Source organism: Hydra vulgaris, chromosome 10, assembly GCF_038396675.1.
Source record: "Hydra vulgaris chromosome 10, alternate assembly HydraT2T_AEP".
Classification (NCBI taxonomy): domain Eukaryota; kingdom Metazoa; phylum Cnidaria; class Hydrozoa; order Anthoathecata; family Hydridae; genus Hydra; species Hydra vulgaris.
The window spans coordinates 39,209,254-39,223,085 of record NC_088929.1 but is presented as its reverse complement, the minus strand read 5'-3'; the positions used below and the strand labels follow the sequence as shown (position 1 = coordinate 39,223,085).

The 13,832-nt window shown below is 29.4% G+C and overlaps 1 protein-coding gene across 1 annotated transcript; it reads left to right on the top strand.

Moving 5' to 3' along the window:
* The first annotated feature begins 1,760 nt into the window (after nt 1-1,760).
* LOC100215331 (ATP synthase subunit delta, mitochondrial) lies at nt 1,761-9,183 on the top strand. Its single transcript, XM_065807985.1, has 3 exons — nt 1,761-2,061; nt 8,589-8,718; nt 8,843-9,183. Exons 1-3 carry the CDS (start codon nt 1,924-1,926, stop codon nt 9,079-9,081), a joined length of 507 nt encoding a protein of 168 aa, XP_065664057.1. The 5' UTR covers nt 1,761-1,923; the 3' UTR covers nt 9,082-9,183.
* Nucleotides 9,184-13,832: the final 4,649 nt, after the last annotated feature.

The window sequence follows — 13,832 nt, the reverse complement described above, 5'->3', positions numbered from 1 at the left end:
ATTTACAATATGTACCTGCTAAGCCCACAATCAATTCAGATGAAATATAGCAATGCTTCAAGATTAGTACTTAGGCTACTCTTTCCCATACTTTACTAATAGTAAGATTTCCTTTATCCAACTAAATCACATTAGGATCAATTTAACTGCATGTATCACATTCTGTGACAACCACAGTTATCACATTCTGTGACAACTGTTTACTGTGTCTCTGTTAACGATTATACTAGTACGCTTACATAACTCCATAGTCTTTGAAACTCCCTTATGTACAATTAAATGAATTTGTCGAATATGTTGATTATTACACATAAAAATGGTATTACATTCTTGCATTGCAATAATGCTTTTTATCTATTTTGTGGCACTCTCGTTAGCTCGTCAGCAATATTTTTGGTATTTGACACCCATATAGTATTTACGTTTATGGCAATCCTCAATCAATTTTCTGAATATATACAGCCTGTGGAATTACCATTTTGTTTTGCCACTCCAGTTTACATGTTTTTTACAAATCTATTCAGACTTACCCAACTGTAACCCAGACTTACCCAACTGAATAGTCGAGATACTCAGTTTTGGAAGAGAAGCCAATCAAATTCCATTTCAATACAATATTCAAGCCTTTAATACATGCATCCAGTTCAACTATGTTGATGTGCATTGCGTCAGACTTTTGTCAGAGCCATTTGCATTTTCCTTTTTTGGTCACCTTGCATAATTACAGTTCCTTTTCCATTGAACTTAAATCACACCATACAAATATTGGCATTTGGTTTGATATTCCATACATTTTTTGTTTGATCGCATTTTAAAACTTTATCTACAACTGCCTGCATCACTTTAATAATATATTTGTTCATAATAAGTTTATCCTATCCTACTTGGTTTGTACTTTTAATATACTGTATGCGAGTCTCAATCGTCCAGTAACTTGCAGATTAGCAACCAGATAATCTACCCCATATGAAAATATGTGTGCTATAACCTGGGCAAGAAAACAGATAACTTTATTCAGTGAAACAGTTTTTGAAAACTGTTTCACTGAATAAAGTTATCTGTTTCAATAAATTAAAGTAATTATTGCATTATCAGTTATTTTAAGGAGGTTTTTAGCAAGCTAAAACCTCGTTAAAATAACTGCCCATTTCTTCTGCATACTTTTTCTACTTGATTTTTGAGGGGATTTTGGTTAAATAATATGATACAACTAACAGATTAATTTATACCTTTGAAAATAAACAATGGAAAAAACAATTAAAACTTATACTTTTTGTTAGTTTTTTGTTTATTAACTGGAAAACAACATCAAAGTTTTATGTTAAATTTAAAAAGCTCGTGAAATTGACAAATTAACAAAATAATATATAGCTTATTATTCAGCACAGTAGTCAAGCTTAGTATTTAATAAAGTTCAATGATTATATTATTAACCTAATTGTAAAATTATCAATCTATTTCAAAGTAGGAGTAGAGTCTAAGTCTTCGGAGTGTTTATCGCTCCTAACATATAGAGTTTACTATAAATGTTTACTTCTTTATTTTTATTTTTTTTTAAAAAAACGGATTTAAAATTAAAAAAATCTTTGATTTTTTTAAGAAATTTTAAAACTTGTATTCCAAGTGACCGGAAAAACACTAAAAGAAATATTTTTCCGAAATAAGTTTTCTGTTCTTTTTTTCGGCAATATTTTAAAATAAAGCCATTTGAAGGAGGAGGGAGAACATTATTTTTCATTTCGTAAGCACAATACTAGTTCGTCTGAAGATCTACTAGCATAGTGTACTTGATATTTTTTACGCATTCTCAACTGAAATCGGATTCCGTGTAATTAAACACTTTGGGTTTCATAGTTTTAGGCCGAGTCGCTACTGGTTTAGATAGTCACGTAAACTTAAATTTAAACTTTTTTGTAGTGACCAATGGCTCTCTTTTTAAAAAGATCAGTTTTGAATAAATCTAGTATTCGAATTTTACAATCAGTTATTAAATCTAGAAGATCGTATGCTGATGTTGGTCCAAGTGACAGTCTATCCCTAACTTTTGGCACACCTAGAGAGGTAAGTTCACATATAATTATAAAGTATAATTTAAAAATATAATAAGAAAAATTAAGTAAAAATTTGTCATATTTTGCTTAATTAATAGAAATAATACTTTTCACAAAACTTAAAATAATACTTTTGCCAGTGTAACGGGTAGTGCAAATATTATCTTGTTACGGTTGATTAATTGAATTACTGTTTGTAATTATTATTCTCTCTCTATATCTCTCTCTTTTTATTTCTCTTTCTCTTTCCCTTGCTCTCTCTCTCGACCTCTTTCTCTCTCTGATTATGGAACTAGTTTTAAATAATATGTAATTTTTAAACTATGTATAAAATACAGTTTAAAAATGGTAATAAATAGTTAATAATGATTGTTAATGATTTAGTTATAGCACCACCACCCTAAAAATATTCATCTAAACATGGTATGTTTTGAATAATCTTGGTTTATGATATTGCCTAGAAAAGCCACAACCTAGTGACTTAAAAATTTCAGCGTTTTTGTTGAAATGTAACATTTAGAGTAACTCTGCACAATTTTGAGTAATCTGGGATACAAAATGTATATTAGAATTAAAACTATTATTAAGCCAAAGCACTGTGACTTTTGCTTAAACCTATCTTCAAAAAGCTAAAAACTTACTGTGCTTTAGCTTTTCTGGAGATAATTAGCTCATCAAGTTAAATACTATTTAGCACAGTTTTCGGGCTCTATTTAATCTAATTAATCTAAATGTTATTCAAGGAAGTGTTATATTTTCATTAAGTTTTCTTTTCTTTCATTAATCTACACTAAAGAGTGCTTTGGTTAATTTTTTTTCCCAAAGATTTCATAAATAAGTTAATTGAATAAAAAAAAATTAATTTAGATGTTGGAAAGTTCAAGAATCTATTATTATTGTAGCTGCATAATCCTGTTTCTGGTTCAAAGCATAAAAGACTTCCAAGCATGTCCACAGGAGATAAATAAATGGAGTGGACTTTATTGGTGAAGGAGATGTGTTTTGTTGTTTTTTATGTGATCATCCTCTTACAAATGGATTCTAAATTTCAGTACTGCAGATGTGTAGCTTGAATGCTTTGGACAACCTGATGTACTCCACTGTTTGAGAAACTTTGTCATTTTCTTCAATTTATTCTTTATTTTTTAATAGCTCTGCAGCTACATAATTAGCATTATTTTGAATTCCAGAGAAATTATTATATTGAGTGACCATGCATTTTCTTTAGTTCTTTGCTTTGGTATGGCGAATTAGCTTTCTTTGTTTTTTTTTGTTCACTTTTTTAAGTTGGAATAGAGTGTTTTCATGTTATCAATTTAAATATTTTTGAAACTATGAACAAATAAAATTTGAAACTCTGTTACAACCTTTGCTGATTTATTTTAAATATAACAGGTTTTAAACAATTGACAAAGTTTTGACCAATAATGCTATTTTCTTTTTCAACATATATGCATATGACACCTGAAATAATGAATGACACCTGACATAATGAATGACACCTGCTGTTTTAAAGAAGGTGTAGAACAAGTTTTTCTTACAAATGTATTTTACTATTGTTCTTGCATATTCATAATCTCTTACTCAATTAGCGAATGCTGGCTTGTGTCCGACTTGTGACAAATAAAACCGCAACTTATCCTCTGGTTAATTTGTGAGGTATCGGATGCTTGTTGTCTTTTTTTAAGAAAGTTTTGAAAGAAACAATTGATTAGAAATTTAATTATTTTAATCAATTTATGTCAGGGCTTCAATTGTATCATGTATTGCATTAGAGTTCTCTTCAATAATGGCATGCAATTGTTTGATATTTTCATCTATATACTTGTTCAATATTCTTTTATATATTACATTTTTATATAATACCATCCCATTTAATGTAAATTAAATGGTATGGTAATTTGGTCTACATTCAAGCATTCAAACAAAATATTTTCAATAACTTAATGCATTGTTTAAGTAAGTTTTAGATATTGTGAATTGCACTAATTATTTTGTTTAATAATTGTATGACTTTGTTGTTATACATTGTTTTTATACTATTTATTCTTAAATACTATTCTATTTTAATTCATTTCAGTTTTTCTATCAATGTTTCAATCGTAGTTAATTAATATATGTCAATATATTATTTAATATTTTATAAAGAAAGATTAGATTTGCTGCTTATTCAACCTTCATGAACTCAATCCTCCATCATCAGTTGTTTCTCTTTATTGTAGTTTTTGTAATTCCTTTTGCAGAAGCTAGTGCATTTAACAATCCTTTGATGTCCATTATAGTTCCAAATTTCAGAGATTTTGGATACTTTTCCACCGTAAGAAACACATTTTTAGTTGCTTAAACACATTTACATCAGACACATTACACAACTTGAGCCACCATAAAATGTAATAATGGTTCCAGGTGTGAGTTAGATTTATTTTCTTTTGAGTCATAGAGCAGATAATAAACTATGCTTATGTTTAATCCTTTAATGTCTGAAAAAAATTATCAAGGATTATCTGATTTATGAAAACATTAGATGAATGCTATACATAAATCCTTTTCTGGGATAATTATAGGTTGGTTTGCGAGGTTTAGAGTCAAAGATTTTCCGTATATTGGTGTTTAATCCATCTTAGGGTCTTTAATATGCTAATTATACTTCCTATTTTATATTGTCCTGATTTTTATTTACCCCTCATAATGTCCTATATTTGACTACACATAACTATACATACAAGACAGGCTTACACATACCAATCTATTTATTTACTAATACTGCCCTACTAGCTGCTGGTTATGTTTTTTTTGATAACACAGGTCAACAAAATCAAAAAATGTATAAAAACAACAAAAAAAGTTTCTTTACTTCCAACAAGACTGCAAGCAACCACTATTAGAGTTAGAAGTTACTGGAAGAGAAAAGTTTATTAAGCAAGATAACAATTTACAGGCGACTTAAAAGATTGCAAATTATATGAATCAGGAAAACAAGATGAAAGGAAGAAATTTTAAAGAACTGATATTCTAGGAAAAAAACTAAACAGATTAGAATTTTTGGAGCACTTAAAAGTAAAAGTATGAGAATTAATTGAATAAAAGGATTAAAAGTAAGAGTAAGTAAAAGGATGAGAAAAGAGTAAGTAAAAGGATGTTATTTATAGAAAAGAGAAGCAACATTATGGCAATGTGATAATGGTTGGAGGTTGGCTTCAAGAGCAGGTCCAACTATGTTTACAATGTATTTTTGCACCTTGTTTAAAAGAGAAAGGGTATCATTGGAAGATCTGCCCTAGATATGGCAACAGTATTCCATACAAGGATAAATTTAAAATTTATAGAGATAGAGAATAGAATCCTGAGTAAGTGGTGAGTACGATAAAGAGGTGCAACCTTAGGGTAGATAACTCATTAAGTATATTACCGTTCATAAATATAGGAAGATCTAGATTATTGCGATAATAATTAGCTGAAAAACATTTATTTAGGTTTTATTTGAGTAAAGTTCACCAGCCACTGAGAGCCCCAAGCTGTAGCAGAATTGAAATCCTTTCCAAGTTCAAAGGCCCCCTCCAAACAATGCCACTTTAGAAATTGAGAATTCCTGGGAGATTGTTAATGTAAATTTAAAAAAGTATAGGGCCAAGGATAGAACCTTGAGTTACAGTTGAACCCCTCAAGTTACAGGATATGAAAAAGAGTGCTTTCCATCAAGGACAACTTTTATACTACAATTGGTAAGGAAGGATTATATTAAACCTGCTCTTGCAGCCAACCTCCGACCATTATCACATCGTCATAATGTTGCTTCTCTTTTCTATAAATGATATAACGGGCACTGCTCTAAAGAGCTAGTGTCTCTTGTGCCATCTGCTAAAATTCATTCTTGTGTTACTCGTTATTCAATTAAGTCTCATCCTTTTACTAGGATTGTTCCTAAGTGCTCCAAAAATTCTTATTTGTTTAGTTTTTTTCCTAGAACATCAGTTCTTTAGAATTCCTTCCTTTCATCTTGTTTTCCTGATTCATATAACTTGCAATCTTTTAAGTCACCTGTTAATTGTTATCTTGCTCAATAAACTTCATCTTTTCTCTTCCAGTAACTTCTAACTTTAATAGTGGTTACTTGCATCAGAATCAGCAGTAGAATGAGAAGATCCAAATCCATATTGATGATCAGAAAATAAGTTTTAGTTTTAGATTCAAGATGAGAGATTCAGTGTTTGTTTGTTAAAGACTCAAAAACCTTGCTTATGATAGTAAAAAGACAAATGGGGTGGTGGCTGGAAGAGTCGGATTGTTTTCCAGAACTTTTGAAAATGGTAATATCAGATGCTGCTCTCAGCAGGCTGGAAAACAAGACTCTGATAAGCACTTGTTAAATAGTTTTGTAAGTATAGACAGCAGCTCTGGAGAACACTTCTGCAAGACTATAACAGTTATGTTGTTCAGACCACAAGCTGTAGAAGAGTCTAAGCAGGAAATCATTTTAGATACAGAAGCTGGAGTGATATTAATGTCAATCAATGGATCAACCTGTTTGTCAGCTATATCAGGTAGAAAGCGACTAGTGGAATCAAGAGATGATATTGATGAGAAGTTCTTACCAAACAATTCAGCTTTGTCTTTAGGGCTAGGTGGCAAAATCTGAACCACACATGAGAGATGGAATAACAGATTTGCCTTTTTTATAGACACTGTTAAAGATTATCCAGAAGTCACGAGAGCCTAACTTTTGAGCCTGCTATTCTTATGTTACAATATTTAGTATTCATTCAAAGCCTTCTATTCTCAGGTCACAAAATCTCATATGATTTTGTTACCTGAGAATTTAATACTATTGAAATATATTTAGTCGATAATTCAGAAAAACCCAAAATGGTTAGAATATATTTTGAGTTTTTCACAATTCATTAATTGCTTACTTGCATTTGTTTATTGTGAAAATTTTAAATTTCAGTTCATGCTTTCCAATAAATGTTTTTTTTTCTTAATAGATCCTAATAAGTGGTTACACAAGGCAAGATTTTTTTTTTTTTTTTATAAAACAAATAATTAGAAAATTAGAAAATTGATAAATAATTAGAGTTAAAAAATTCAAATAGCTTGAGTAAGAATTAAAGGTTGATTAAGAAAAAAAAACAGACACTGTTGTGATTTTTAGTTATTATTCTAAAAATATAAGTTTTGCTAATATGGCAAAAGCTGCTTTAATATCACGTGTAAAAGAAACACTAAATCACTAATCGCTGACTTTGGAGCAGCTGGCTTTAGACAAAACCTTGGTTTTGTCTAAAGCTAGCTGATCTTGTCTTTGAATTCTTGGTTTTGAAACCAATGGTTTCAAATGGTAGCAATAATAAACAGGCACTTGTTTTCCGGAGAATTGTTTAAGGGATAGATATAGAAGTAATGGTTACGATTAAAAATTGCAGCAGCACAATGAGAGGAAATCCATGGAGAATAGTGGGGCTTGACTTGGAATCGTCGAGAGAGAATAAAAAATTTTATGCCAGGCTGAATCCAAGAAGTTACATAAGAAGCACAATTGTCAGCAGGAAGATGAAAGATTTCTACCTAAGGGCTATCACAAAGAAAATCTTGGAAAGAGTCCCAGTCAGCTTTAAGGTAGTTGCAAGAGGTATGATGATAAATGGATTCTGATGATGAAGAAGAATGAGATAATAGTTTTTAAGAGATCAAACCGTGTCAGAAGCACCGAAGGGTGAATGTGGAGGAACTGAGCACTGTCTAGAGTCATAAACAAGATACAAGTCGACATTACATACAAATAATCTCTTTAGTAAAGCAGTGGAGAGATTTAAATAATCTAATAATCTTAGTATGTTTTTTGGAACACTAGATCATTTGTCACCATTATGTTATGTCACTATATTTCACCATTATGTCCGCTGTTAGCCTGTATTAGTATAATTTTGGAAAAAAAATTTCATCTAGCGTTTTCCGATTTGCTCATAGGCTCTACCAACAGTTTAATGGTACATCAATAGGTACAAGAAGTGTGTCAGATTAGATGATATAGTTAGAACCCGGATTCCTGTTCTGTAATTTTTATATAGGCTTTAATGTTATTTTTTTTCTTGTTTTATGGATCCATGGAAGTAATTCTTCCATAATAGATCCATAAAATTACTTTAAGTTAATCCAATTCTTCAACTAATTTTTTGGAATTAAAAAATCATCATGTTATGTTAATACGCTATGGCCTAAAAGTCTGTTATTGTTGTTTCTCATTTACATCACATCAGGTTTAGTTCTATTTTAACGATTTTAATGAAGTTTTATTTTAATTATTATTAAATTTAATGAATTAATAAAAAAAATGAATGAAAAATTTCAATTATTTATAAATTTGATAAAAATAATTTAAATATAAATTTGATAACAAATTTAATAACTATTCATAAATTTAATAAAGTTCTATTTTAATGAAGCTATATTTCACGTTGATACATGCAGGCATCAAATTTTAAGTAATAAATTGTTTAGTTTTTTTCTTTTGATTGACTTGGGATAATTACTTTTGTTTAGACGTTTTTTAACAATACAGTTGTCACACAAGTTGACGTACCGTCAGGTTCTGGAAATTTTTGTATACTTGCCCAACATGTACCAATCATTGCTGTTTTGAGACCTGGACTTCTGACTGTCACCAAAGATGGTAAATAAGTGTTTTTATTTTTCCAAATCACTTATCAAAGTGAAATTAAAAAAAAAACAATAGTTTATATGAACTCGTTAATAATTGAATTAAAACTTTTGCTGAAATAAATTTCATTTTTTAGGTAGTGTGGAGAAGTATTTTGTTAGTAGCGGTACCATAACTGTTAACAAAGACTCCACTGCTCAAATACTTGCTGAAGAAGCAAGTCCTCTTGATAGATTTGATTTAAACAGTGCCCGAAAAGCAGCTGAAGACGCGCGTTCTGCTTTAAGTGTTGCCAACACAGAAGCTCTCAAAGCAGAGGCTCAAATTCAGGTGGATACCTGTGATGCTTTGCTTTTTGCACTTGATGGAAAATAAGCAACTGAAACAGATTGTTAGGGGGTGCTGTAGTTTAATTTAGAATTATTCTCGAAATATTTTGATGTTTCGTCTTCTAAGTTTAAAAAAGTAATCCTAGTATATCATTATTTTTGTTTGTAGTAATATACGAGGGCGCTCTAAAATTTGTACGCCAGGTCAAAGTTAGTGTTAATTTAAAAATTCTGATCAATTCAGTCTCTACTAACATAGTAATTAGAAACAACTAATTTTAAAATTGAAATCCCGTGCTAACAAGAAAAAGTTCAAATAAAATCCTTTACAGGTGTGGTACTAAGGTAAAGACATCTTTTTCAACAAAAAATTGAAAACTAACACCAGACTTAGGCTCTTTTCTATTAATAAACAAATAAAAAATATAACTAAGTACAAAAGATAAATTTATAGTGATGACGCAATTAGTTATGCGCATAATTAGTGTTTATTTAACCCTAAAAACTGCCTAATTTTTTATCTTATATAACCCAAAAAAATGTCAAAATTTTTAATGTATTTAGTTGTCTATAATGTCTATGAAGCAGAGTTTTTTTAAACTTCTTTAAATTTACCAGGTTGACATTCGAACTTTAAGAGATAAAAATTAAAGGAACTTTGGGACCGAAACATGATAAAAAATGATATTTTAAAAAAAAAAATTTTAAAATTCTGCATCATAGATTACATTTCTAATATTTTCATCTTGAAACCTGTAAAATTTCAGCTCATCTATTTTTTATCAGAAAATACTTTTCCTGAAAAATTCAGATTTAGCGTGGAAAAAGTGGCAATAAAGCTAAGAGGTTTTAAAAAGTAATATATTGTAATTATATGGTTATGGCCAATATTAAACTATTTAATATTGGCTATAACCATGTCTCTCCTTCAAGTTTTAATCACTACCATGTCTTCATCACTACCAAGTTTTAATACTAACCATGTCTCTCCTTCAAGTTTTAATCAAATCTTAACCACTATACCCTTCTTCTATAATTTGGTCCGATTGTTTGACACAATGAATATCTTTATTTTGGTTCCTCTGCAGTATAAAAACCACAATTTACACCTTGTTTGATAAACACAGGAAGTACTACTGTAGTCCCATCATTATAGTTAACAACAACAGAAGCTACAGACATTTTTAAGGTACTATTCTCCACTTAAACTTATTTCTAGCATTTTGTCCAAATCAGATTATAGAGAGAGACTCGTAAACGTTTTGAGTTTCACCATGCATTTTCAAAAGTTCATCACAACCAAGATCTTTAAAGTGTATATGTATATATATATATACTGGTCTTACTGTGTCAATGCTTATGATACCTTTGTAAGTTTTACCAGTAATTTTGTTTCTTTCAAAATTACGCCAGGTTTCAGCCGTACTAGGACAATACTGATGTCATTTTTCAGGATTATCGTGCTCACTTGAATAGTGTAAAGCTGCAGCAATTGCATTTTTTATTGCATATAAATTGTTTTTATTTTGCCTGATTATAGGTCCAATATAGTTGCTATAGGACTTATAGAATTCTTATAGGTTTTATAGGAATCCTAATGCAATCCCATAGGTCCTATAGGATTAATATATGTATCCTATAGGTTCTATAGGATACCTTTTTGAATCCTATTGCACTTCTATAGGTTCTATAGGATTCATATATGTAATCTATAAATTCTATAGAATTCCTATAGGACTAATATAATACCTATAGGAATGCAATTGCAATTCTATAGGATTCAAATAGGAAGAATAAAACTGCTATAGAAATAATTGTATAATCCAATATAAATAATATATTTCCTATAAGATTCTTTCAACTCCTATAAGAATAAACCAATGTCTTAACGAAATAATTGTCTATAATAACTCCTGTTAGGTTCGATAGACTTTTTAAATTTAAAATACTGTAAGTTTATGGTCAACTAACATTACAACATGTATTTGTCCAGCTGATTTTAAAGCAAATTAAAATCTAATGGAATATAATAAATTCCATTAGATTTTAATATGTTTTAAATTATTTTGCGTTTGATAACAAAACTTCTGGTTAATTACATACATTTTGTTTGTTAATAGTTGGCACTTTTTTTAATGATGAGGTGGCGTTGTAGTTTAGTTCGATCATAAATTTGAATGTTTTAAAATAGCCAATAGCGCTTCGAAAAGCTTTGCTTATTTATGGTTTTAAAAATTATTAAGGTGGTAGGCCTATGAAAAACTTTTTTCAAGCATCAAAGTTATATTAACTACAAAACTAAGCAGTTGTTAAAAATAATTATGAAACTAAACATAAAATCAAAAAAATATATAAAAAAGTGCCTCGCTTGCCTCGAAATTTTATTAAAAAGTGTGGAAAAAACGAAAACTTCAAAACACAATTTCTCAAAAATGACAATAAATCAAAATTCCAAATTTGGTATGGTAGTTCTACATATGTATAAAATTCATTTGTCATAGGGTTTTTAAATTTGCCTCCCTAGTTCAGATTATATTGACTTTTAAACTTGAATATATATTTTTATGAAAAAACTCTGACAGATAAAACCACATTGTAGCGCCCCAAAATAAGAAATTTTAAAAATCTTATGACAAATGAATTCTTTATGTATGAAGAACATATCCTAAAAATTTCAGCTTAATTGCTGAATTTAAACTGGAGATATCATGTTTTAAAATTAAAAAAAAACTAAAAATCTCAAAATGAGAAAAATCAAGTCAAAAATTAAAAACCAAAATTTATGTCTATAAACACTCCTTAAAAGCTACCATAGCTATATGAATCTGTTTTTTCAGTATCTAAGTATCTCTTATGAAGAGATCTAAGTTTTTTTCTTTGCTTTTTGCATATTGAAGTTGATTTACGACTCTTGTTTACAATTCTTTTTTGGTCCTTTAAAACCAGTTTTGGAATAGTCACTGATCCTAACAGTCCGAAGTAACTTAAAACAGATTTAACCCCATCTCCTTCATCATTATAATGAACTATTGCAGAGTTTATACAAAGTTCAAATGTTCTTCTACTTACAAAAATATTTTTAGGTCAACGAGTCCATAAAATTGAATGAAATGCTTCATTTGAATTTTGGATTTGACCATGTAAACATTTTCTTAGCAAATTGTCATCAGATAAATCTTTAAAAATAGGTTTTATTATACTATGAATAAAGATAGGTAAGTTAATTTTGTTAGTGTGAGTATTTGTAACTTTAAGCTTGTCTAATTGCCACTTGCACTAGAAATATTCATCCCTAGGACACATAGAATGACGAATGCTATTATCACTGAAATTTATGCTGTGCCACAAAACTGCTCCTACTGCTTTTTTCATTGCATAAATGTTGTTAGTGTTATTTCTAATTGCAATACCATAATAATTCTGCATTGAGTTAATTGCACTATTAGTCAAATTTCTTTTTCCGTGTAGGGGTTTCTCTGTTCCTTTATACTTCTGAATGATTTTTCGCAAGCGTGTACCAAGTCGCTTCTGCACATGCCCAATGCATTCTAATTTTATTGGTTGAATATTATAATTTTTATATGGATTAGATTATTCAACTTCTTTAAAAGAGGAAGTATCACCATCCCCTAGGTATTCATGATAAATCAAATTATATTTTTCAACTGATCGAGAAAGATTTCCGATGCACCATCTGCTTCCATTGCACCAGATGACTTTATATGGTTAATGTGACATGTGTGATCTGCTTTCCGTAAAAAATTTTGCTTGTTGCTTTTTCCAGAAGACATTCCAATTATACACAAGTACAACTTGTTTGATTTAAATCAAGAGTTGAAAGATTCATAAATAATGATTTTATACCACATCCAATATTAAACAGTTTAGTATGACAATTATTATAAGAAAATGTAACTTAAAAGCATGACCAAAAACACCGCAGATCAATATTATATTGGAAAAAAAAGCTTTACAAGATTTGTCATTTTGGCCATCTAATTTGGGTAAAAAAAGGTCTCAACTTTTCGTTGCTATGGCGTTGCTAAGGCAAATAAATAAACTAGCTAATAAAATATGTTAATTTAAACCCTTTTAGTGTGATCAAACCTAAACAAGTCATATATCAGCAGATAGAGGATAAATTTTTATATAAAAACAATAAATAAAATATTTTTTCAATTTTTGATCAAAAATCTCTATTTTTCATAGGTCTACCACCTTAATGGTTAAATTAGTTTTGGGTCTTATTAAAATAATGTTGCTTTTGCAAAGTATACAAAAGACTTTATTATTCATTTGAAATATAAATTAAAATTTATTTATTAACAGTTTCAATGTTTGAAATAACAAAATATTTTTGTCCTTTATTCATTAAATGACTCTGAAAATAAAACATCAGCTTGCATTGGAAAAAGAAAGATGGAAAAGAATTTAAAACTGTTTTAGCATGTAGTTGATGAAATCTATTTTAAAGCAAATCTGGTATGGAATTCTATATATTAATAATGATAAGAGTAATAAACACACACACACACACACACACACACACACACACCACACCACACACACATTATATCATATATACAAGATTGCTTTTTTTTATCACTAAGATTTGAATTTTTATCACTTACATTTGAATTGACATTTAAAACGTAAAATTAATTAAAATGGAACTTTTTCATAATTATGATACAATGGATTTTTTTGATAACCAAGAACTTTGGCGCTACTTGCTCCCTCCCTCCTTCCTCCCTCCCTCCTTCCTCCTTCCCTGTTTTTATGATTGATTATTATAAA